The sequence below is a fragment of the Chanodichthys erythropterus genome, chromosome 3 (assembly GCF_024489055.1).
Source record: "Chanodichthys erythropterus isolate Z2021 chromosome 3, ASM2448905v1, whole genome shotgun sequence".
Lineage (NCBI taxonomy): Eukaryota > Metazoa > Chordata > Actinopteri > Cypriniformes > Xenocyprididae > Chanodichthys > Chanodichthys erythropterus.
Window position 1 is genome coordinate 2,872,542 of NC_090223.1, and position 25,975 is coordinate 2,898,516.

General features: G+C 40.8%; 1 protein-coding gene across 2 annotated transcripts in view; it reads left to right on the forward strand.

The window, feature by feature from the left end:
- Nucleotides 1-21,767, forward strand: part of LOC137015277 (uncharacterized) — a 62,531-nt gene extending 40,764 nt beyond the window's left edge. For both annotated transcript variants that reach the window (XM_067380131.1, XM_067380141.1), the window contains 3 exons: nt 1,445-1,750; nt 3,351-3,665; nt 19,642-21,767. In XM_067380131.1, coding sequence (XP_067236232.1) covers nt 1,445-1,750; nt 3,351-3,665; nt 19,642-20,456 — 1,436 coding nt within the window. In that variant the 3' untranslated portion in view covers nt 20,457-21,767. The remainder of the gene's footprint in view (nt 1-1,444; nt 1,751-3,350; nt 3,666-19,641) is intronic.
- Nucleotides 21,768-25,975: the final 4,208 nt, after the last annotated feature.

Here is a 25,975-nt window from a genome sequence, read left to right on the forward strand (position 1 = left end):
TGGATCGGCGACAGAAGGTTTCACACTGCATGACTTTACAATAGGAAGAATCGCCGACAACTCTGTCTGGCACGCAAACACGCGTGAGACGTGACAAGGAAACGCGATCTAGTCTTCAGTCAGAACACTTTTCATACAGCAGGATTATGAATCGGCGACAGGTCCAGATATTTAGCATGCCAAATATCTCACGGGCGTCGGCGACTCGTCGGTGATTCTCTCAGATCACGTCTTTGCTCATGAACACTGCGTGATTGTCACTTGCGTGCACGAGCACCGATTCGCCTGTGATTTCGGGCATTTGTCGGCGATTTCTCAAAACCTGTCGGACAGCCAAAATCGGGGCTAAAATCGTGCAGTCTGAACTCGGCATTAGGAATAGACTGAAGTCTTAAGCTAAGAGTAAGGGCGGGGCTGACCTCGTTGCTATGGAGTAAACACACAGTGATTGGCTGATGGGGAGGAGTCAGAGATTTAATCATAGAAACATTGTAGGATGAGGTGTCATGTTTCCATATTAAAATAAAGGTTTTAAAATACAAATGCTCAATACAAATTAAAATACAAATGCTCAATTCAAATAAATATTATTTTAATTAAAATGTTGCCATTGTTGCCATAAAGGTTTTAAAATGTAGGCTAATTGTCACTAATTAAACTAGTATATACAGTTAATTGTCTGCCTCTCACATGTCTGAATCTCAAGAGAATGAAGAATTCAAGCGACAAATTATGTTTTAAACAAAGTTTGGGAGAAACCCATTCAAACGGTCTTTCTAATCAGCTCGAAAGGAGGAATATATACATAGAAGAGACCCGAGTCGCCTGTAGTTAATTTGACAGTTTTCTGCATCCCTCTGCCACCCCGCTCCTCACTCTCAGCTTATAAACTGAGTGAATGAAACATTTGAGATGTTGAACAGTTGATCAGTAATGTTTTGTTGTCTGATGTTGTTAGTTTTCTGCACTGCAAAAAAATGCTGTTCTTACTTAGAATTTTTGTCTTGTTTCTAGTCAAAATATCTTAAAGTTCTTAAATCAAGAAGCATTTTCTTGACAAGTACAAATTATTTTCTTGTTTTCAGGAAAAATAAATCAAAATTAAGTAAGTTTTTCCTTAAAACAAGCAAAATAATCTGCCAATGGGGTAAGCAAAATAATCTTAGTCCAAACTGAAAACAAGATTATATAGCTTATTCTTGGTTTGAAATAATATTATTTTGCTTACCCCATTGGCAGATTATTTTGCTTGTTTTAAGGAAAAACTTACTTAATTTTGACTTATTTTTCCTGAAAACAAGAAAATAATTTTTACTTGTCAAGAAAATGCTTCTTTATTTAAGAACATTAAGATATTTTGACTAGAAACAAGACAAAAACTCTAAGTAAGAACAGCATTTTTTGCAGTGTGTTTCTGATTTCTGATCTTTCTGTTTCTGTGCAGCTGCTGGACGTCAAGTGAATAAATCAGTGCTGAAGGGAGATCCTGTCACTCTGAACTATGATACTAAAATACAGAGAGATGATGAAATACAGTGGAAGTTTGGAGAGAAACTCATAGCTAAAATGACTGGAGAGAACCGTGAGATCCCTCAATCGTCTGATGAATTCAGAGACCAAATGAAGCTGGACCCTCAGACTGGATCTCTCATCATTGAACAAACCAGACCTGAACACTCTGGATTATATAATATAGAGATCATCACCAGAGATTATTCAACATTCAGACTCTTCAGGATTATCGTCTTTGGTGAGTAACACAAAGTCTTTCAGTGAAACAGCAGCAGTGTATATGACAGACCTTGTGACAGACCCAGCTTTCAAACTCTATCTGATCTACCCGTTTCTCACACGACCGTCACTCCAAAATAACAATGCACAATCACAGTGACGCCAATTGTGTTAAGCATTTACCTTATGTAACCCTGTTAAAATATATTCTTTATTATAAGATATACAAGTTTGAATAAATAATTTCATAATTTAATAAATAGAATTTAAGGTTAAAAAAAAGTTAAGATTCATTGACCAGCAAAGAAGTTATGATTTTGCTCAATGAGAGAAATGTCTATTGAGTAATGTTCATGGTTTACTGTATACAACATTTAAAATGTTAAATATTTGTTGGTTAATAATATATGTGAAAATGCTTTAAATATGCCTGTAAGAATAGGAAGAAAGAGTTACACAAATGTTTTGTGAATTTATTTTATTTCTGAAAGTTTTGTGTATGAGCCAATTACAGTTGAGGTCACAGTACAAGTGAGAGAGGGACGAAAGCGGGTGGTTCATGGAAAAAAAAGATATACTGTATGGTTGCTGTTGGGGTAATGCACCAGATAAGAAAAGTGTTCAACAAGGATGCTTATACAAGATTTTAATGGTGATAGTTTGTGAGTGGTGAACTCATAACAGTAAGACAGAAATAAGTTTAAGTTAGCCGCTGATTTAGTGATTAATGTTTTGCATGGACTTGGCTAACAAGCTAGCGGCCAACGACCTCGATTAGCTAAGCCTGTGTGGAAACGTGAGACGACGATGATCAAAGTCCCTGACGGAGCAGATAGCGTTATTGTGTGGTGGACTTCGTTGAAGATCGTCAACCATGGGAATCTTCTCTTCAATCGTCTTCTCTTCGTCGTGAATCCTCTCGTCCTGTCTTCTGTTGCTGACGCCTTTGGTCCTGTGCGTGTGAGGTTACATTCACATTGAGTAAAGGTACCATATTTTTTGTTTGGCCTGTGTGGTGAAGCAGCCATTTGGTTTAAGGCTACAACGTACCCGAGCTATATTCAGGCCTGCATCATTTGAACATTTGAAGGGTATTTCACATTAAACCTTTTCCTCAATGAAGCAGCTTCAGACAGTCTTCTTTCAGATGCTGTTGTCTGTTCTGAAACTGTTCTTCACACAGACTGTGTTGCTTCTGTCTGCAGGATTGTTTGATCAACTTTATCAGTCACAATCCTCCTCATTATTTCTGATCATTATTGAACTGCAGTACAGTCATTATCTGATCACAAATCAAACATTCAGAAGCGCTTCTTCACACAAACACAATTCAACACACTCATATTTCATGTCATTTGAGTGGATTTTTACTCTTAGAAACACAGACTGGAGTTCAACACAGTTTCATCAGTCAAACACACATGAGCTGTAGAGATTTATACTTGCATTCAGATTTCTACAATGACAAGTTGAGCTCTTTTCATCTTAAAATAGAGTAAATGATGTGTTTGTGATCCAGTATGTCAGGTGTGATATGACAATGTTTCTTCTGTTTATTTCTGCTGCTGTTGGTTTTCTGCTTCTGATTTCTCTTCTGTATTTCTCTGTTTCTTTGACAGATGAAATGATGCAAGAGTCAGTGATGGAGGGGGATAATGTGACTCTACATGCCAATCCTGAAATACAGGCAGGAGACCAAAAGATATTCTGGATGTTTGGAGATCACAACCGTCTCTTAGCTAAAAACACAGAAGAGAAGTGTGAAGAAGAGTCTGAGTACTGGGATTATAGACTTAAAGACACAGTGGATCTGGATCCTCAGACTGGAAATCTCACCATCAGGACAATCAGAACTGACCACACTGGAGAATACAAACTAAAGATCATCAGGAATGGAAAAGCCTCATTCAAGTTATTCAAAGTTATTGTCTCTGGTGAGTGAAATATTTACTTTCATTGTAATTATGATTTTAGTTTAGATCAGTATTGTGTCGTTCTTAAAGGATAATTCAGCCAAAAATGAACCCACAAGACTTTTATTGAATTTGATCCAAATTTTAAGAAGTGATGTGATTGATTTTAATGTGGAAATTTGAAAACAAAATTGAAGTGTTTCTTCACAAAATATCTTCTTTGTGTGAGATCTCTCTGATGCACATTTATGAGAGAATCTCAACACAGTGATCAGTGTGCAGATCTTCAGGTTGTGTTGTGAGAATGAACGCTTTTATATGAACTCAGTGTTACTGATATGACTGACTTTCTTTCTATGGAGCAGTAAAGTTTTTTATTTTCTTCCATGTAATGGTGTCTAATGTTGTTTGGACCCAAACATTTTTCAAAGTATCTTCTTTTGTTTCACAGAAGAAAGTCATACAGGTTTGGGATGACATGAATGAACTATCCATTTAAGCACATATCACATCATGGTTACGGGTGGCTGGTAGAGAGATGAGGCAGATACGGATTTCCACAATAATAGACACTTTACTTCAAACAACGGCAAGGAACAACAGACAGACACCTTAACAAAACAGAGAACGGACAAGGAGTGAAGGGAGTGATGATAATAGAGTCCAGGTGCAGGTGATGAGTGATGAGGAGCTGATGTGGGAAGTGAGTGCAGGTGACGAAACAGGAGGATCATGGGAATTAGAGTCCAGGGGAACAAGGGATCTGTGACATTACTACCCCCCCCCTCCCGGTAGGCGCGTCCTCGCGCCATAGATGGAACAACAGGGAGGGGGGGCGCGCCCTCATGCCGGTGCAGGGGGAGGAGCAGACTGGAGTGGAGGTCTCCAGGGCGGGTCTAAGAACCATGGCGGGTCAGGAGCCGAAGGCAGCCATGGCGGGTCAGGGGCCGAAGGCAGCCATGGCGGGTCAGGGGCCGAAGCCTTCATGCCGTTGAGCCCAGGCGGTGCTGAAGGACCGGCGGGAGATGGCGGAACCCATGGCTCCGCCAACTGAAGCACAGCCGGGGCTCCAGAAGGCCGCAGGCTCGGCGGCGGCTGGAGCTGAGGGCTCAGTGGCGGCGGCCGAAGCAGAGAGCTCGGTGGCTGAGACTGGAGATACTGGCTCGGCGGCTGAGACTGGAGATACTGGCTCGGCGGCTGAGACTGGAGATACTGGCTCGGCGGCTGAGACTGGAGATACTGGCTCGGCGGCTGAGACTGGAGATACTGGCTCTGTGGAAAAGTCAATGAGCCACACCGCATCACTTGGTGGCTCGTCAGAGGCTGGAGCCTCCTCGGAGAGGGCTGGAGTGGCAGGCTTGTGACAGACTGGGGTAGCTCTTTTCCTCCTCCTCCGCTTCCTGGACCCAGAGGAGGCGTATGGGTCCAGCGTGGGACAGGCAAGGGGTTCACTGGAGGGGTATGCGGAGGAATCCGGAGGCTGACTAACCGGCCTGGCCAACCATGTTTCTGGACGGACTGTAGACAAACACTCTTCCTGAATCCCTTCTACCAGGAATTTGGAATTATTTAGACACAAAATTAAATTGATAGTTTCGCTTAAGGAGAAACGATAATCGGGTTAATCTAAACGGATAGTGTCGTCATCCAGTCCGTCCAAAAACAGGGCGATTAAACAAGCATCGGGCCAGTTAGTCAGATAAGCAAGCTCAACGAACTCCTCCACATACCTCTCCAGTGAACGACCAACCTGCAGCAGCCCGATGAGACGATCGCCAGCAGTCATCGTGGTGGGAGGTACAGGAGAAGTTGGAGCCAGGGAGCAGTGGAAAGCATCCATCCTTTTTTTTTTTTTCTTTGTAGAAATCCGGTCGGTTTAAAGGTCCGTTCTTCTGTTACGGGTGGCTGGTAGAGAGATACGGATTTCCACAATAATAGACACTTTACTTCAAACAACGGCAAGGAACAACAGACAGACACCTTAACAAAACAGAGAACGGACAAGGAGTGAAGGGAGTGAGTGCCATATAAAAGGAGTGATGATAATAGAGTCCAGGTGCAGGTGATGAGTGATGATGAGGAGCTGACGAGGGAAGTGAGTGCAGGTGACGAAACAGGAGGATCATGGGAATTAGAGTCCAGGGGAACAAGGGATCTGTGACATTGTGAGACACACTGATCCATTACATCCATTTCTAATCCATCCATTTAAGAGCTCAGAGGTGGTATTTGTTAAGTTATGTTTTCCCTTGTACCTACAAGGTTTTGTGAGTAACGCGATGTTTGGAGTATTCTGGAAGTTCGCGCGATGTCTGCTGGCCACTGTGTAACGGGTGGGCGAACCTGATGGCAATAAAAGTTAGTGTCCATGGTGGACTACATTGTCGAGCTTGAACGCAGGTAGAACAGGCTACGCAAGTTCAAAATGGAGCTCCCAGATGCCGTGTTAGCCTTCAAACTGCTGGATACGGCCGAACTCAACATAAAAGACAAACAGTTAGCACTCATAGCCTGTCCCAGTGTCTCCTTCGCTGATATGAAGTCAGCTTTGAAAAGAATTTTCGGAGACATCACATCACCACGTGAGGGCAGCAGTGCGCAGCAGATGAGTAATGACAATGAGTGCACCTATTATACGAGATATACAGGCAAAAGAGAAAGTAAATCAAACATTCAATAGAGCCATGCGGTGACGCAAGGCACGAACCCCCTTGATAAACATGGCAGAAGAACGAGATGTGCAGTTTGTTAGAGCACATTTCGCTGGGCAAAGGACTGTCCAAACAAAAGGGAACTTGTTAAAGTACAAAAGATGAAAAGCAAAAAGGTGACTATGATGAGTGCAACATCGTTTTCTAATGAGACTCAGTCTGACACAGATATCTTCATGGTGGAGGCTTTGGAGTCAGCAGTGATTGACACAGCCTGCACAAGAACAGTGTGTGGAGAAAAATGGCTGGATGATTACACTAGTGGGCTGCCACAAAGTGAGCTACACAAAATAGTTGGTGAAATTAGTGCAAGACCATTCAGGTTTGGTGATGGCAAAGAAAATGATGGCATACCTGTAAAGATAGGTCAGATCAGATGCAAAATAGAAACTGAGGTTGTTCCAGCAAACATACCAATGCTTTTAAGCAAGGCTTCACTGAAAAGGGCAAGTGCCGTGTTGGACATTGCACATGATAAAGCAACAATGTTCCAACAGCCTGTTAAACTTGAACTGACATCTTCTGGACATTATTGTGTGAACCTGAGAGACGAGAACAATCAGGACAATAAGGAGACTCAAAGTGAAGAGGAGATTCTCATTGTTAGAGAGAACATGACCACAAAAGAAAAAGAAAAAATCCTTTGGAAACTACACAGACAGTTTGGACACGCCTCAGTTGACAGGTTGCAGATGTTACTCACCTGCTCAGGCACTCAAGACAAAGAAAGCGGCACAATTCTCCAAAACATTGTAAAGAACTGTGAGACGTGTACCAGGTACAGTAAGCCAAAACACAAGCCAATAGTCGGTCTACCTATGGCAAGACAAGGCAATTTTATTTGTATAGCACATTTCATACACAATGGTAATTCAAAGTGCTTTACATGAAGAATAATAAAAATAGAACATAAGGAATAGAAATAACAGTAAAAACAGAGAATTTTGTTATCTGGATGGATGAGCTAGGAAGTCTTAGGGAGTTTTGTTGTTGTTGTTGTTGTTGTTGTTGTTGTTGTCCATCAGAGTGGATCTAAACAGATCTAAACCTCACACAACAGGACTGCGACCTGTTAAGGCACTTCAAACTGATAAACAAAGTTTCAATCTCCCCTTTTGCCAAGACGCCTCAAACTGCGCCACACAGCCCTAATCCCCCTTCCGGAGATATCTTATCTATGCAACACAGTTCAAATTTCCCCTTTGGAAAGTGTCCTGACTGTAATCCAGAGATATCTTAACCATGCACTACAGCTCAAATTTCCCCATGGTTTGTCCCCTTATCCAAATTTACCAAATTTTAACCTAATCACAAATGCTTTCTTCCTAATTCTCCCAACTCTTTCAACCAGACAGCAATATTTAAAATGCATTAAAAGTCAGAATAACAAGATGATACATAAAAGATATAAAATACATTAAAAATGAAATAAAAACAGGAAAAGGAATTAAAAGAATAAAAAGATAATACGTATAAAATAAAATGCAAACAGTTTGGACATAGCACAGTGCTCAATCAGCAAATGCATAGATAAAAAGATGTGTTTTGAGTCTGGATTTGAATGTGGCTACTGTTGGAGCACACCTGATCTCTTCTGGAAGCTGGCCTATGGCTATGGCCTCAGATTACAACGAAACTGTGGCTATTGACTTACATGAGCTTGACCACAACGTGTGGTATTTGCATTCTATTGACCACTTTACCCGCTTCAGCGCTGGGAGTATTGTCACAACGAAAAACCCCAAAGAGATTGTGAAGCAGTTCATTCACTGCTGGATCAGTGTTCATGGTCCTCCGCACAGGCTGTTCAGTGACAATGGAGGTGAATTCAATAACAAAGAAATAAAGGACATGGCTGAAAGTTCAACATTGAGATCAAAACAACTGCAGCTTACAGCCCATGGAGCAATGGGCTTTTGGAAAGGCATAATCAAACTCTCACTGATATGTTGCTGAAAGTCAAAAAGGACAACAGCTGTGACTGGAGAACAGCGCTAGATTGGGCACTAATGGCAAAGAACTCTATGCATAATGTACACGGGTACAGCCCCTACCAACTAGTGTTTGGTCAGAATTAGGGTTTTAACGATATACCGGTATGACGGTATGAACACCTACAATTATCATATTGTGTACATTTGCTTATTTATCATTCATCTGCTCCTCCCACACACATACAGCAGAGACAATGTCAGAGACAGAAGTTGCTATCTCTAATCTCTCTCCCTCGTTGAAAAAAGAGTTACAATTTGCAGTATGGGAATACTTTCGATATGGAAAAAGAAACGCGGGGTTGAAACACATCGAACATGTTCACATATATTCGAGAACACCATCCATGCAGATGCATGTTCCGTTTATAACTTAGGTAGTGTGGTGTGCGTGATGGAGAGCTCCCAAAATCCAGTCATGAAAAAGGAAATGTAATGCAGCGATGTCAGGTAAAAATGTGCGATTTTGATGGACTGATGAATAAAACGAAAGCAGAGCTGTATATTATATTATAATCGTGACATGGTCTAGGCGGGGTCTGTGAATATTAAAGCGCAAAAAAGACTGCTGTATAAATATATCTGTTTGTTTCGCGTGTCTGCCTGTGTGAATGAGCTGCGCTGTTTTGTGTACTACATAAAGTATGCGCAACGCTCTTATTGTTTTTTCAGTGTTTGCCATCTCGTTATCTGAGGACATGAACACAAACATATCAAAGGTTGCTCTGAGATATCGCTTAATGAGCATTTCATCATTTTATTTGAGAAAAAACATTGTCAAATACACTGAAACTCAGAGCTCTTCACTACATCCCGTCAAAATAAAAGTCCGGTTTTTAACTCGAAGAAATTGACAAAAATATATTATGATTGTAAAGTAGAATGTAATTCTCAAAATAATAATAATAATAATAATAATGCAATTTATTTAAGGAATATAATTTTTGTCCGTGCTTTAATTTAGTAAATCTCTGTTGTGCAACATTTTAAAGGATAAAGTTAATTTCATTAACATATCAAAATTTTTGATAATATATTTGCATTAAATAATAAAAGCCAGAAGAACTAAGAACTAAGTCAAACTAGAATTTCTGAATTTTAATAAATTATTAAATAAAAGTTGTTAATCTAATCCATAATCGTTTATTAAATTTACTTGATTGTTTTTGATTATTGAAATCTGAATAGACAAAACAAACACTTTCATTAATTTATTGGTCATTTTAACTAATGATAAAAATAATAATTGTTTAATACCGTATACCGTGAAACTGTGATATTTGCTGAGACGGTTATCATGTAACAGTTTTCCTGTTACTAATATGTGTACCAGTAGGTTTCTCCAGTAGATTTACTGTTATTACTCACCTGAGCATTAGGGGGCGCTCTATTTGAGGTGAATGAGTTGGCCTATTTAAAGGTCCTCTAAGCCAGTGGTTCTCAAACTGGGGGTCGTGGAATGATTTCAAGGGGTCGCGAGTTGGTTTGAAAAAATTCTGTATTTTCTGATTACAAAAAATATTTTTCAATACTAAAAAATTAAGATTACAAATAAATATTTTTTGATTTCTAAAGACAGAATTGATTAGAAGGTTTTTTTAAAAAAATATTTAAATATTTTGTAACTCTAAGATATGACATCACCGTGCGGCGACTGATAGCTAGTTATCAATACTGCACGCAACTGCAAGTGGAAACTGCAACTGCAAGAATGGATAAATTTGTAATTCGCAAGGTTAAAAATGTTGAGGAAATTGTGGACAGTCTGCCTGAATCATCATCAATGGATGTACTGCTTCCGTTTGGCTCTACTTTTTCCACTGTTACATACATGAAAAATAAATTCAGATCACGTCTTGATGTTGAGGATGATCTGCGAGTAGCCGTAGCCAACATCAGGCTACAGATTACGCTTCTGTGCACCGAAAAACAAGTGCACCCATCCCACTGAAAGGTAAGCCTAAATACAGTAAATATTATGGAAGTTTGTTTCCGCCACGTAAGAAAATATTTGAAAAAGATAATTGCGATTTTTTTTTTTTTTTTTTTTTTATCTAAAAATTGCTATTCTGACTTGTTTTCTTATAATTGTGAAATAAAAAACTTGCAGTGCGAGTTATAAAGTTAAAAATGATATAAAGTTGCAATTACCTTTTTTATTTTTTATTCTGTGGTGGAAACAAGCTTCCATAGGAAGTGGATGTGGATTTAAAACAACCTTTTTGTTGTTTATTGTTTGTGTATTCTGTGGTAGTGGGTTGCGAGTTCTCGTCGATGTTAGTTTAGGGGTCGCTGGCTAAAAAGTTTGAGAACCACTGCTCTAAGCCATTGGTTCTCAAACCTGTCCTGGGGACCCCTTACCACTACACATTTTGTATGTCTCCCTCGTCAGACACACCCAATTCAACTCTTGCAGTTTCTACTAATTAGTTGATGAGTTGAATCAGGTGTGTTAGATGAGGAGTGGTGAGGGGTCCCCAGGACAGGATTGAGAACCACTGCTCTAAGCAATGTTGCGCATTTTTAGGCCAAAACATTTTTTGTCACATACAGCAAACATCTCCTCACTATCTGCTGCCTGTCCCCTGAAGACACTGTAAAAAACCACGGTCTCTGTAGTCGCCACAAGCTCCAAAAATGGCAACAAAAACAAACTGGTGCAGCCTGGACCACTAAACATAATAAACATGATCCAGCCAATAACCGACAAGAATGATTTTAAATGAGCGTTCATGACTGTTTCAGGAAGCACGGATGGGAGGGGAGGAGGAGGCGGAGGGAGGGTCTAGCTAGCCTCTGTTTTGTTTGACAACACTTTGAACGTCAACAGGAAGTTACTCCGCTCAGGATCGCTTAGAGAACCTTTAAGGAAACCTACCCTGCGTCCCAATGTCCATACTATCCATCTGTAACCCAATAGGAAAATGTGGTTTAAATTTCTTTTGTTGTTCATTTCTTTATTCATGGTTTATTTATTATGATGGTATTATATGTTAAAAACTTCAATTATTAAGTGTAAGTGTGTTTAGTTTGTTTTATTTTTATTTCTTACCTTATGTGTGGCCAATCGGATGTCCAGGGCAGAGGTGAAGGGGAGGAGCTAGGGGAGAGAAGGAAGAATGTGTATGAAAAAGAACGTGACAGCGTGAGCTGGCGATCTGTATATTAAACAAATAGATTTGTGTGTTGTGGTTTTCAAAACGAAAGCCGAGTAACTAATTTATAATTTGAAAGGGACTTTAAAACAAAGTTTTTACAATTTTTCCCTATTTTGAGTTTGCGTGGACAACGCAGCTCGTGCGTTCTGATCAGATGCTCTGTTAGCATGATCTAACCCAGTCCATGCGCAAGGCAGGGTGTTGCGCAGAGACTAAATCTATTTACCGACGAACGAGGACAGCGCGAGGAACTCGTGAGGACATCGGACAGTGCTCTGAGTTACCTAGCATCACTCACTTGGGTAAAGTTGGTTTTATATTCGCACATTCGGACTTCTGATAAATTCAAACTTTCCAATAAATGTGCAATAAATTAATGTTTGCGAATTTTAAGCAGCGACATGATATTGACAACCAACGATTGTCAACTTACAACATTTTTCACAGTCGATCAAAATAGGCAAGTATTGTTTTAATGGCATATTTACTTGTGAATGTCCAATGTAGTGTGATTAACAAGGCTATTGAATACGGATGTCCGAATGTGCCAATATAAAACCAACTTTACCCAAGCGCAACACTCGGAGTTCCGCTGGCGGCGAGGGATTTCCCTGATCGTTGTCATTGAGTCATCGATTGTCTGCACGAGTGAGGAAAAATGTTTAACTAGATCGAAGCAACTATTTCACTATCATCGCTCCGATTCCTGAATGTCATTGCTCTCCTCATCATCTGGCGGTTGATTGGTTTGCGTCACCTGGAGGTACAGTTTGTTTATTCTTTTTTTTCCCCCCTCTTTGAACGGAACGGATCTTCATTTATGGGCCCCAACAAGGTTGAAATTGTTATAAAGACTATGGGTTTCACTATTATTTGAAGAGTGTAATACCTGCATTTGTGAAAATGTAGTGTTTATTTTCTACAGTGCTTGTGTAACAGTATTAAAAATTAAATAAAAGAAAATACAAAAAATGTGTTTCTGTTCACACAAGTGTAACCCGTGCTTTGTACACCATCCTATTTTGATCTACTAAATTTTCTGAGTGATTTACTTTGATTCTATTGAATAGAGGTGAATAACAATTCATTCATTATTATATTTATTAGTTGCAGTTGATTAAAATAGCATTACTTTAGTTATACTTTAATAGAAGTTAGGAACCCTGAGGAGAATACATTTAACGGTAAATAATTTTTTTGATGAACTCAGGACGATGTCTCTTTCACAGAGTCAAAAAAGCGCTACACATTCTAAATAGTATGTGAGATTAAAATAAGTGTGTCCAAAAGCATAGTATGTTGAAAAGAGTACGCCAAAAGTCCCCGGATGGTCTACTATTTCCAGTAGATTTTCGAAGTGCGGATCCGTGCACACTATAAAGACTAATATTGCCCACAACCCATTGCGCGTTGGACGAGGATTCAGTTCAGAACTACAAACACGAGTAAAAAGTGTTAAAAACTACAAAACATGGCGAATATGTGCGATCGACGCTGAGAGATTGTTTGAGTGACTAATAATCAGTTCAAACTGATAGAAAATATTTATTTAATGTCATCCGTGTTATTTTTCATCTGCAAATACCAATGTGGACGTTTATAAATATCCGAATGGCCATTAACTTTTAAATGCATCATTATGCATTAATATGAGGAGAGTTCTCCACATGAAAGACCCGCAACTGCAGATGAACAAGCTGCATTTCTCTCTGATACGGTAGGAAATTAGTTAAATGAAAAGTGGAGGATGCTGTAAGATGATTGACAGGACAGTTTACGGTGACAGGATGCGACTGTAAGGACTTAGCCTATTTATTAGCTCAATTTAATTGTTACAGGGAATAAGAATTGAATCAACTGTAAATGATTCACTGTAAATGATTCAGAATTAATATTTAACACTTCATCAATCATTCGTCCAGCGAAAATTGAGGTTAGAGTATTTTACCAATTCTGGATAAAATATTATTCTGCGGCTAACAGTAACAATATTTTATTATGATTATTATTATTATAATTATTATATTATTATAAGCAAGAGGTAACTTGATCTTTTAAGTTTAAGGCAGTAATTTGACACACAGCACAAGAAACTCGTATATGTGAAAATCAAAACAAGCTTTATTGACTACTTCTAATGATTACAAGAAACTAAGGATAAACACACACACATTCGCGGAGTTGATATGAGTTATGAAGAAAGTCCCAAATACTAACTAAACATCGCAACCTGAGGAAAATCACAAAAGCAGAGCTTTGGCTTGATTCTTTAGGTTTCAAGGAGTTTCACCAGTTTCCAGCAAGAGAGAGAAGTTTGCTTGTACCTGTGTTTGCTCTGACAGCTGAGGTAATCGGGTTGTTCCGTGACTCTTGTTGAGCGGGATCCCGGCTCGGATTGGCTGTCTTTGAGGTGACGTCTCTCGGGGAAGCCGTTCGTTGGGCTGCGCGGAAACTTTGAAGAATGTTGCTGGCTGGTGCAACGCGCTGTTCTGAGAGTCTGGCTGAAGCGGCTCTCTTCTTTGGAGACTTTGGTCAAAAGGTTTAACGGAGTGTTTCAGGGTTCGGGATGTGACGGCTGTTGCGGCTCGTGGATGAAGATAGTCAGCGACTGTCAGATGGAAATCAGCCACGGCAGTTAGATGGGTTCTTCAACCCTTCTTCAGCATATAAATTCTTTGACGTATCTTTTACATATCTTTTGACAACTAGCTATTGGGAAAGCATAGTTTTAAAGGAGCAATTTGGGTCCATCCTTCAGATGCGATCCTCCAATGAGACGTTGCTACGGAGATTAGACACGCCTCGTCTATTGTCTATTGATCACATCGCATGATATCTGCAGAACATTCTCCTGTTTTATTAACAACAATATAAAGTTTCTTAATATTTTCCTGATACTGAATTTCAATGTTTCATTCACACAGAATTACAGAGAATTATAAACTCTGTATTTAGAGCTCAAACATGACACACTTCTTCCACACATATTACTAGACTGACCTAATTAAAAACAATGATTATAAGAGAAAGAAGATGCATACAGGAATACAAACATATAATGCATTGAATCCAACATGTTAGTAATCACACCATAGCAAATGTTATTCTGGATATAGTTAATACTTTAAGTAATCGACAATTGTCCCTTTTGAGATTCAAGATTGAGTCCTTAAGCATAGTTTAAACTTTGACCGGAGTCACAAGTGACCGGGTCAGGATGGATTGCTCACACAAGGGAGGTATTGATAGGACAGATTCGTCTTTAAATCCGTTGATGGGTGTTTTCCTGTTCCGTCCGATAATACAAGAGGGTTTTGTGAGAGAATCAATAGATTTAATGTGATCAGATCCACGTGATGGGTTCTGATTAGTTTATTGCTGATGAGCTAAGAAGTCCTTTAGACAGAGTCCTTTGTTAAAAGAAGTCACGTCATCACTTCTGTTAAGGCTAGGTGTTTCCTGTCAGGAAATGGATCTTTTGGACCAAATGAAGCTTTGTTCAATCATGTTGTTCATTGATAAAGTCATTGGTAAGTTCTGTCGAGCGAGGCCCTACACGACAGAGATAAAAGACGCGATTGTATGACGTGTTAGTATGTCCCAAAGCTTATCTACTCTTTTGCTACACACTCAAAAGCAAGTACTTTTTGTTCACAGAAAGAGTACATACTTTTAGGGCATAGTAGAAGTAAGCAAATTGGGATGCAGCAAAAGAAAGAGAAATGGCAGGAAGTTGGTTCTCTACCTGCAAAGAGAGGCTGAGGAACTTTAAGCTCATCTGTAAGTAGTGGTCATTATTTCTATTTTGGTTTAACAATTCATGTTCAGCGCACATGGTTATGGTTGGTTTGTTTTTTGAATTTTATTTACAGAGGGTTTGTGTTCTGAATGTCTATGGATTACTTGGGGGTGTAAACAACTGAGAAGATCGGCACTAAGAGTTGATTTCCATTTACTACTTAACTGTTACCTGTTGCAAGTCAACGTTTTACTTCAAACATTGACAAAGCTCTCTGAGGATTGAACTCTGCTGTGGATCATCTTGCTCCACTTGCAGTACTGTTTTCTCTATTCATTTTCAACAGACTGAGCAAAGCTTATGGTCCTAATTGATGAGAAACCAGGGACTGTGCTTTAGGTGAAGGACTGTATTTCTTATCCTCTGGTTCCAACTGTTTGATGTCAGAGATTGGTTTCAGGTTGAGTAATGAATGTTTTGTGTGACTATCTTTTATACATTTGACTTATGGGTAAGATTGGTTTGGTTGGTCCCTTATTTTATGTAGCACTTAAGTAAAAAGTTAACGGGATAGGTGTTACAATCATACTGTGGAAATCTCATACCATTACAACCCTAGTCAGAATCCAAACTTGCCCTCTGTGCTCACTGACAAACCCCCAGCCCTGGAAACCAGTGTGAGCTCCTGGGTAGCTCAACACATTACAATGCTACGTGCTATGAGAAAGGCATTCACAGAGGCAGAATGCTCCGAGAAACTCAGAAGAGCCCTTCGCAAACTACTACAGCCAGTATGTCACAGGGGACAAAGTCTACTACAAGTGGGTGGACTGTAATGAGAGGAAAGGTCTGGGTACGGTGATAGGCCAAGATTGGGCTGTTGTATTTGTGACACATGGGGGATCCTATGTACGGGTCCATCAGTCTAGACTAAGAAAGGTGACTGAGACTCAGACTAAAGTGGATGAAACAAAAACTGAAGTAAAAACAGTTGAAAATTCTACAGCATCACCAGCAGCAGATCTCTGTAAAAAAGAAAGTGACAATGAAGACACGACTCAAGCAGAGATTGAGTCACATAACGTTGCGATCATCCTGATGCAGCAGAGCCGGCTACAGGGGGCAGTCGTGAGCAGTCTCAAACACCACAAGCCAGTTCCACCTGTGAAGGCCTTAAGATAAAAATTGGCTAGGTGGTTAAATATATAGACAATGAAAGTGGTCAAAGCCAAACTGGAAAAGTCCTTAGCTGAGCAGGAAAAGCTACTGGAAAACACAAAGACTGGTACAACTTGCAGTTCATCCAGCCAGAGGAACTAGCCGGTACATCACGGTTGGTCAACCTAGGTATAATGGACAGTGTTCAAGTGATTCCCTCAGAGAGTGAGGATTGCACTAGCAAGGGGGAGGATGTATTTGTTGTACATGATGATGTCTTTGTGTCAGCAAAACATGCAGAACTCACCAACTGGAAGAAGAATGACGTGTTTGAAGAAATCACAGATGAAGGTCAGAAATGTGTCTCAACAAGGTGTGTGTGCACACTTAAAGATACAGCTGCAGGGGTTGTGCCTGAAGTCAGACTAGTGGCAAGAGGCTTTGAAGAGTTAAACACACAAGATTTGCCAAAAGACTCACCTACATGTGCTACAGAATCCTTGAAAATGATCATCGCAGTTGTAAGTCAAAACAAATGGCAGCTGAACTCCATAGACATTAAAGCAGCCTTTTTGCAAGGTAAAACATTGGAGAGAGACATTTACATTCGTCCACCACAGGAAGCACAGAGTAAAGGAACTGTGTGGAAGTTAAGTGTGTTTATGGTCTAACAGATGCTTCTTTGTACTCAGAGACACAATGAAGCAGTTGGGAGCTTGAGTGTCAAAAGTGGACCCAGCAGTGTTTTACTGGATCGATCAATATGGCAAGGTGAAGGGGGTTCTTGCATCCCATGTGGATGACTTTATCTGGGGAGGAACCAATGAATTCTCCACAACTGTCATCCCTCAGCTAAAAGCAGCTTTTTAAGTTGAACGAGAAGAGCATGATGAATTCAGTAGGGCTGTGACGGTAGGCATGACAACCGCGCCACCGCGGTCGTGGAGTGTCACCGGCGGTAGTGTGACGTCATATATAATATATATATTTATATATCTCAGAGATCGCGTTAACTGAAAATTTTCCGTCTTTGATGGATTTTTTTTTAGCAGTGACGGAAAAAATCTGCAGCCCGTCTGTCAGTTTGACAGATTATGTAGTTTGTATGTAAACTTGTTGTAATTCCCACCCCTGTCCAGTAGGTGGTGAGCACGCTCCAGTGTGGCAGCAGAGCACGAGTCGCGAGTTCAGTCTCCAGAATAAAATGAAAACGATGCGCTTGATTACACACAGATGAGCACCCAGTTTAAGTCAGTTGTATAATGATAAAGTTACTTATGCATGCTTACTTAATTAAGTTTTGTTATTTTTCTTGCTGACTATAAGTTTATGGTCAACAAATGGCTTTTCTGAGGTATAATGTTAGGTGACATTGTTTGCAACACTGATTGAACTGACGTGATACAGATTTCGGTAAGCTACTTTATTTTTCAACATATTTTTTTATTTTCATTTATGTTTATTTCGTTCTGTACAGTAGTAAAGAGGAAAGGATGATCGCATGTTGATCAAGTGATCAAGATGAAAACTGAAAGCTAGTCTTTGATCAACTTTCTTTTCATAGTATAAATAAATGCAAGCCTATGCCTATTTACTTATCCTGTAAGTTCGTGAATAAAATGTCTTATTAAAATTAAATAATTAAAATGACTGGTAATTATTGATTATGATGGATTTTACGATCCGGTCCATCAAAACGACGGCGAAACGCAAGTCTAACGCAACCTCTAATATAAAAACCAAACCCCGCCCCCCCTTCGGACCAAACCACCGCAACACCGTCAGTTGTTGTTGATTTACCACCGATCTAGTAAAAATTTGCCACCGTCACAGCCCTAGACTTCAGCTACATTGGAATGGAAGTTAATTATGTGGAGGGTGAGATACAAGTGCAACAAAGAGCATACATTAATAATTTGCAGACTATTCCTATTGATCCCACCAGAGCAACACAGTGTGACACAACCTTGACAGAAAGTGAAATGGACATGTTAAAGTCAAAGATTGGGCAAATTTTGTGGGTAGCAAGACAGAGTAGGCCAGACATTATGTGTGACATATCCATCCTGGCATCTAATACCAAACATGCAACTGTTCAGACTCTGCACTGTGCTAACAAACTCATTAGGAAAGTCAAATCAGAAGATGTCGTGTTGAGGTTTCAGTACCTGGGAGAAAACGGTTCTTTAAAACTTGTGGTGTACAGTGATTCCTCTATGGGAAACCTCTCTGATGGAGGCACGCTAACAATTCACAAATGTGTTGTAAGTTATCTTAAAAAATCCTTTCACTCATCAGCACAGACTTGTGTTCTGTGTGGAGTGTGTGGGATCTGGTGATAAAGTGAACCTCTGAACTGGATTTACCTTCCACTGAAGCTCACATCAGGTGCACAGAGTTAAACACTCCATGTGTGTCAGAGAAGACAGCTGTCTATACCCTCATCAGTCAGCACTCACACTGCACTACACACTACAAAGTGTTCAACACCTGTTATTGATGATCTCTAAACGCAGCTTTCTGCATCCCTTAATCCAGGGATAGGCAAGTTTGGTCATGGATAACCACTGTCATACAGAGTTTAGCTCCAACCCTGAGAAAAAAAAAAAACTCACCTGCCAATAGCCTTAGTAATCGTGAAGAGCTTGATTAGCTTGTTAATGTGTGTTTGATTAAGGTTGAAGTTAAACTCTGCAGGACAACGGCTCTTTAGGACCAAAGTTGCCTACCCCTGCCCTAATCTAGTGTAAAAAAAAAAGGGGTCTTGCCTACCCCTACCCTAATCTTGTAAATGTCTTACATATCATTTGTAGACCTTTCTTTCCTGTTACAAATTATTTGTATATGTATACAAGTCATTTACAAAGCTTTCTGCATCCCCTATTCTAAAGTGTAAACTATTCATCACTTATAAATGTGTTACAAATCATTTACAGATCTTTTCAATGATCCACCTCATTCCATCATTTACCCATGCCTGATCTTTACATTTTGAAAAAAATAAATTAACACACTGTCACCGTTTAAAACACAACATCAATCTTTTTTATAATTTTTTTTTATTATTATTATTTTATTTTTTTGCCGGTGGGATACCATGACAATAAATATTAGTTCAATAACTTAGTTGGTTGAACCTCCTTATTAAAAAAGAGCCCCAGGACTCATCTATTGTCGAGTCTGATGTGTTTTCAATCTAATTAATCCTGTAAATCTCTTTTCCTCCTGTTGAAACTCCAGCTGCTGGATCAAACCAGAACCAGAACACAGCAGAAACCCAGAATGCAGCAGCTCCTGTTGAAACTCCAGCTGCTAGATCAAACCAGAACCAGAACACAGCAGAAACCCAGAATGCAGCAGCTCCTGTTGAAACTCCAGCTGCTAGATCAAACCAGAACACAGCAGAAACCCAGAATGCAGCAGCTCCTGTTGAAACTCCAGCTGCTAGATCAAACCAGAACACAGCAGAAACCCAGAATGCAGCAGCTCCTGTTGAAACTCCAGCTGCTAGATCAAACCAGAACACAGCAGAAACCCAGAATGCAGCAGCTCCTGTTGAAACTCCAGCTGCTAGATCAAACCAGAACACAGCAGAAACCCAGAATGCAGCAGCTCCTGTTGAAACTCCAGCTGCTAGATCAAACCAGAACACAGCAGAAACCCAGAATGCAGCAGCTCCTGTTGAAACTCCAGCTGCTAGATCAAACCAGAACACAGCAGAAACCCAGAATGCAGCAGCTCCTGTTGAAACTCCAGCTGCTAGATCAAACCAGAACACAGCAGAAACCCAGAATGCAGCAGCTCCTGTTGACACTCCAGCTGCTAGATCAAACCAGAACACAGCAGAAACCCAGAATGCAGCAGCTCCTGTTGAAACTCCAGCTGCTAGATCAAACCAGAACACAGCAGAAACCCAGAATGCAGCAGCTCCTGTTGAAACTACAGCTGCTGGATCAAACCAGATCCAGAACACAGTAGAATCATTTGAGATGAGTCATCTAACGAATCAACAAAACCCAGAGGCTCAGCCGGATTCAGTGGTTTCACAAACATGATCAACAATCAGACAAAAACACTCCTGAGACAGTGTTTTAAGAGTTTAGTCTCGTTCTTCATTTGTTAATGAGACAGTTTTTCTTAATGTATGTTTTCTTGGTTTTGTAATTATCTGGAACTACATGCATCCTTTAACATTTAACTGCCGTCACACTTGTTCTTTGAATTCATGTAATAGTAGTTTGCTTTAATAACTAATTCTAGCTGTAAACCAACTTCAACAGTAAATGGACACTCCTTCAAGTGTTATAATCTTAACTTTAAGAATCGATTGAGGTTTGAGTCTCAGTTCAGGATCATGATGTCAGCCAATTTGGTAACACTTTACAATAAGGTTTGATGGATCCGAAATGATTTATATTCATTTATGCATATTCATTTATCCATATTCTATGTAATCATTAATTATTAATCATTTTTAATCTCTTATCAACTATTGGTTATGATTTTTAATGCTACTTATGATTTCAAGTATTCATATCATCCTACTCAAATTACTCACATATAATCACTTATATTCAAGTAGAACCACATAGTTACTCCATATTATGCTCTTTTGTTATTTTGATCTCTATTGTGTTATTTTCACCTGTTGAACTTTGTGACTTTGATGTTCCAAGTGAACTTTAAGTTTCTGAGTAAAAGAGGGTTTGGTATCTTTGTGGTTGAGTTGGGTTCCTGCCAAAATTTTACCAAAGCGTAGATGTTCTTAGAATGGATCACATGATGTACTTTTTCTGCAATAATATTTTGTATTTCTGTATCCAAATGAAAGCGAATTTTTTAGAAAATGTTAACTTGTTATTGTATTGTTCCTATGAAGGTGTTACCACACCCATTTAGAGACTATTTTGGGGTGTTTATGTTCTGTTTGATAATGTCAGTTGTCACGAGATCACAAAAATTATCCAATGACTGTCAGAATAGCAGGAAATCATCAAATGCCATGAATTTCTTTAAAAACTCTGAGCCATGGAAAGGTTCGTTTTGACCTTTCTTATCTATCCAAAACAACTCCTCCAAATGTGATGTAAGTTTTTCCAGTCTTGGGGTATAAAACTTGGCTTATTCTCTCGATTGGTACCTCTTTTCCTGCTATCTTGATTGCATCTTGCTGTCTCGTTGGCGCCATTTCTAATGATTTTCTGGCAAATTACTACTCAGATTTCAGAATGTTCTTATCATAAATGTTCGATTTCAGTTTTAAATTTTCACCTTTTGGTTTTATTAAACATTTTCATTATTGATTGGAATTTGCGTGTGAGGTTAATTTTAATTAGAAATGAATAAATAATTTTTCTTCAACATTATTACGGCCTGGACTTCATTTTCTCAAGAATTTGCACCAGTTTGTATTAGTTAACATTAACTAACCATGAACAACACCTCTGTTCAGCATTAGTTAATGTTTCAGGTTAGCACGCTGTTCCTGTGAACAGCACAATTAGTAAACATTAGTTAATCATTGTTAATGTTAACTCACGCTTATATTAATGAATCTATTCATATTAACAGCACAAGTAGTTAACATTAGTTAATGCATTATAATATGAACTAATCATGAACAATGCCTCTTATTTAGCCTTAATGTTTTAAGGTTAACTTACTGTACTTACATTAGTTTATGTAGCAGTTGACACATTTGTAACTCTCCACTCACTTACACTAAATTAAGGTAAAAAATACCATTGTGTACCTTATCAGAATTATTTATTAACAAGGCATTGATTTGGGATGTAAATTCTCAAGATGGAAACCATCTGAACATTAACAGATGTTGTTCATGTTTATATGCATTTTACTATCATTACTTACATTCAACAAAGCATTTATTAATGGATTTGTGAACCTTATTGTAAAGTGTACACTATTTCAGCATTAACTGATGTGTTACTAACATTTGACCCTTTATTAACATGACTTACCATTAAGAAAGCATTTATTAATAGAATTTGTGAACCTTATTGTAAAGTGTACATTATTTCATCATTAACCGATGTGTTACTAATATTTGTTGACCCTTTATTAACATGACTTACCATTAAGAAAGCATTTATTAATGGATTTGTGAACCTTATTGTAAAGTGTACATTATTTCATCATTAACCGATGTGTTACTAATATTTGTTGACCCTTTATTAACATGACTTATCATTAACAAAGCATTTATTAATGAATTTGTGAAACTTATTGTAAAGTGTACATTATTTCATCATTAACTAATGTGTTACTAACATTTGTTGACCCTTTATTAATATGACTTACCCTTAACAAAGCATTTATTAATGGAATTGGCACGTGGCACGTCCTGATATTGCTGAGTTAGATGCGTTCCAACAACATTCTAGTCTGAAAATTTAACCCTATTCCAACCCCTAATCCTAACCCTACCCATAAGTTATCCCAAAAATCAGAGGAAAATGATGAATAACACTGATGTAGAAGCACCAATTCATGATGTTAAGCCTCAACTTGACATAATCTGTAAACTTGTCCCTCAAATCTGATTGGTTGATTTGTATGTTGTTCCAGGATCAACAAAAATGTTGACCCAGGAACATGTTGAACTCAGCAATATCAGGTTATACTTTGTGTAACAGCAGAACACCTTCAGCTATCGTCTGCAATGAGTTCAGCTTCTCGTGCTCTTCCTTTGCGATGTTTTAAAACTCTGTATTTTATTAGAGTTGTTATCATACATCACTGCCTGTAACAACTGAAATAAACCTGTATAAATGTTTTTGAGGACCTATATCTATTCTGGTATTGTTCTTAAATTCTTAGCAAACAAAATTATGTTCTGAGAACGTTTTCCAAACGTTCTCTTTTGGTTGTGGGAACGTTATTTGAAATGTTCTAAAAACGTGGAAATGCCCAGTTTGCTTAACGTTGCTGGAACGTTATCTTAAGGTTAGCATAACGTTCCTGCAACGTTCTTTCCACCTAAATTTTACCACCAATACAACATTCAAAGAACGTTGTGGCGGGGGGGGCGTGGTTCAGCGAGGTCTGCAACCGGAGCGAATAGCGGGAGACGCTTGGTAAGTGAGTGGGTTGATTACAAATCACGAACACCTGTTTCTCATTCCAGTGATTGGCGCGGAGACAGGTTAAAACGCCGTGAGAAGCAGGAGCGTGTGAGAGAGAGGGGAACTGTTGACTGAGTCGAGTCGTGGTTCGTGGAGTGAAGCCCTTGTGGATGGTGTAAACCAAACTTGGAGAGAAGCCCTTGTGGATAGTGTATGCCGAACCTGGAGTGAAGCCCTTTGTGGATTGTTTATTTTCGTTGTTGTGCGTTGCACAGTCCTTCTGTTGATATTCAATAAAGACTCAGTCAGCAGTTGTTCGTCGTCCCTGACCACTTCCTTCCCCACTACGAACTTAAGTTTACTACACTGGTGCCGAAACCCGGGAAGGAAGTCGGTGAGCACGTCGCCATGCAATCGTCGTCCTCCGCCACATTTGCGGACATCATCGCGTCCCTCGCGGTCCTGCACCACGAACAACAACAGGCCCTGCTGGAGTTAAGAGGCGACCAGGAGCGGTGTTTCCAAGCCATTCTACGGACCCAGCAGGAGGACCGCAAGGCGTTCCGGAGCTGGATTGACCGGGAGGTTCCCCGGGAGCCCACCAAACCGCCCGCTGTGCCTGTCCACCTGCCCTTAAATAAGATGGGCCCACTGGATGATCCAGAGGTGTTCTTAGACCTCTTCGAGAGATCCGCGGAGGCATGTAAATGGCCGTGGGACCAGTGGTCGATGAAGCTGGTCCCGCTCCTCTCAGGAGAAGCACAGGTGGCGGCACAGCAGCTCCCCGTCCCGAACCTCCTGGTCTATAAAGACCTACGGCGGGCCATCGTCCAGCGGGTCGGTCGGACACCGGAGCAGCACCGACAGCGCTTCCGCTCCCTCGACCTGGGTGAGTCCGGCCGGCCCTTCACGTTGGCCCAGCAGCTCCGGGACTCGTGCCGCAAATGGTTGCTGGCTGAGGGAAGCGACATGGACCTGGTCGTCGATCGTGTGGTGCTGGAGCAATTCATCACTCGGCTCCCGAAGAAGACGGCCGAGTGGGTCCAGTGCCACCGCCCCACGTCGCTGGACTCAGCCATCCAACTGGCGGAGGATCATCTGGTGGCGTGCCAAGGGGGCGGCGAACCCCTTCCAGCTGCCTCTCTCTCTCCCTCTCTTTTGTCCCCCTCTCTCTCTAGACCTGTCCCTCTCCCTAGGTCTCGTCCGCCCGGCCCACCTCGTGTTCCGCCCCGAGGGCGGGGCGGAACGGGACAGGCACCTTCCTAGGGACCCAGAGCCCCGCCCAGGGGGGCGGGACTCCCTGCTGCCAGGGCGGACCCCGCTCCTGCTTCTCCCCTCTCTCCGCGCCATGTATTCAGCCCACTCTCTGCCACTGGAGCGGCGGGCAGGTCTGGGCCGGCCTGTTGGCGGTGCGGGGATCCGGATCATTTTGTGGATAAATGTCCGGTTATGGAGGTCGGGACGGTGATCCGGGTCCCCGACGATCCTCAGGCCGCCCCTGGTCAGGCTGGCGGGTACCAAATACCTGTGAGTATCAAGGGGGGTACCTATCAGGCTTTGTTGGACTCGGGCTGTAACCAAACCTCTCTCCATCAAAGCCTGATTTCGTCTGGGGCATTGGATACAGGCCGCATGGTTTGGGTTCGGTGCGTGCACGGGGATGTGGTAAGATATCCCGTAATGTCCGTCATAATTAAATTTAGGGGACAAAAGCATAGTGTTGAGGTGGCAGTTAACCCGCACCTCCGGCATCCGATAATTTTGGGGACGGATTGGCCCGCGTTTAAACAATTATTGGGGTGTCTATGCTCGGATGCCTCTTGGGGGAAAAGAACGCGGGGTGAGCAAGCGCGAGTACAAGTCGGAGAGACTGATCAGAGACCGGAGAGTTCTGCTGCAGGGGATCTGAGTGAAGCCGGAAGACTAATTCTTCCGGAACGCGATAATTTTCCCCTGGAGCAGTCTCAGGATGAGACATTAAAGAATGCATTCGATAGGGTCTCGATGATTGATGGTCAGCCTCTCCAGCCTGGACGTCCGCTTGCTTACCCATATTTCGCGATTGTACAAGATAGGTTGTATCGAGTGACCCAAGACACTCAGACAAAAGAAGATACAACCCAGTTATTAGTACCAAAGAGCCGCAGGGAAATGCTTTTCCACGCGGCTCATTCTAATCCAATGGCGGGGCATTTGGGACAGGCAGCGACACTAAATCGTCTCATGACCCGGTTTTTCTGGCCGGGCATTCACGAGAATGTACGCAGGTGGTGCGCGTCTTATCGTGAATGCCAGTTGGTGAACCCACCGGCCACCCCAAAAGCGCCATTGCGCCCACTTCCATTAATGCAGGTCCCCTTCGAGAGAATTGGTATGGACCTCATCGGGCCATTAGAACGATCAGCAAGGGGACATCGCTTTGCATTAGTCATTGTTGATTATGCAACACGATATCCTGAAGCAGTGGCTCTCCGCAACATTTCGGCTAA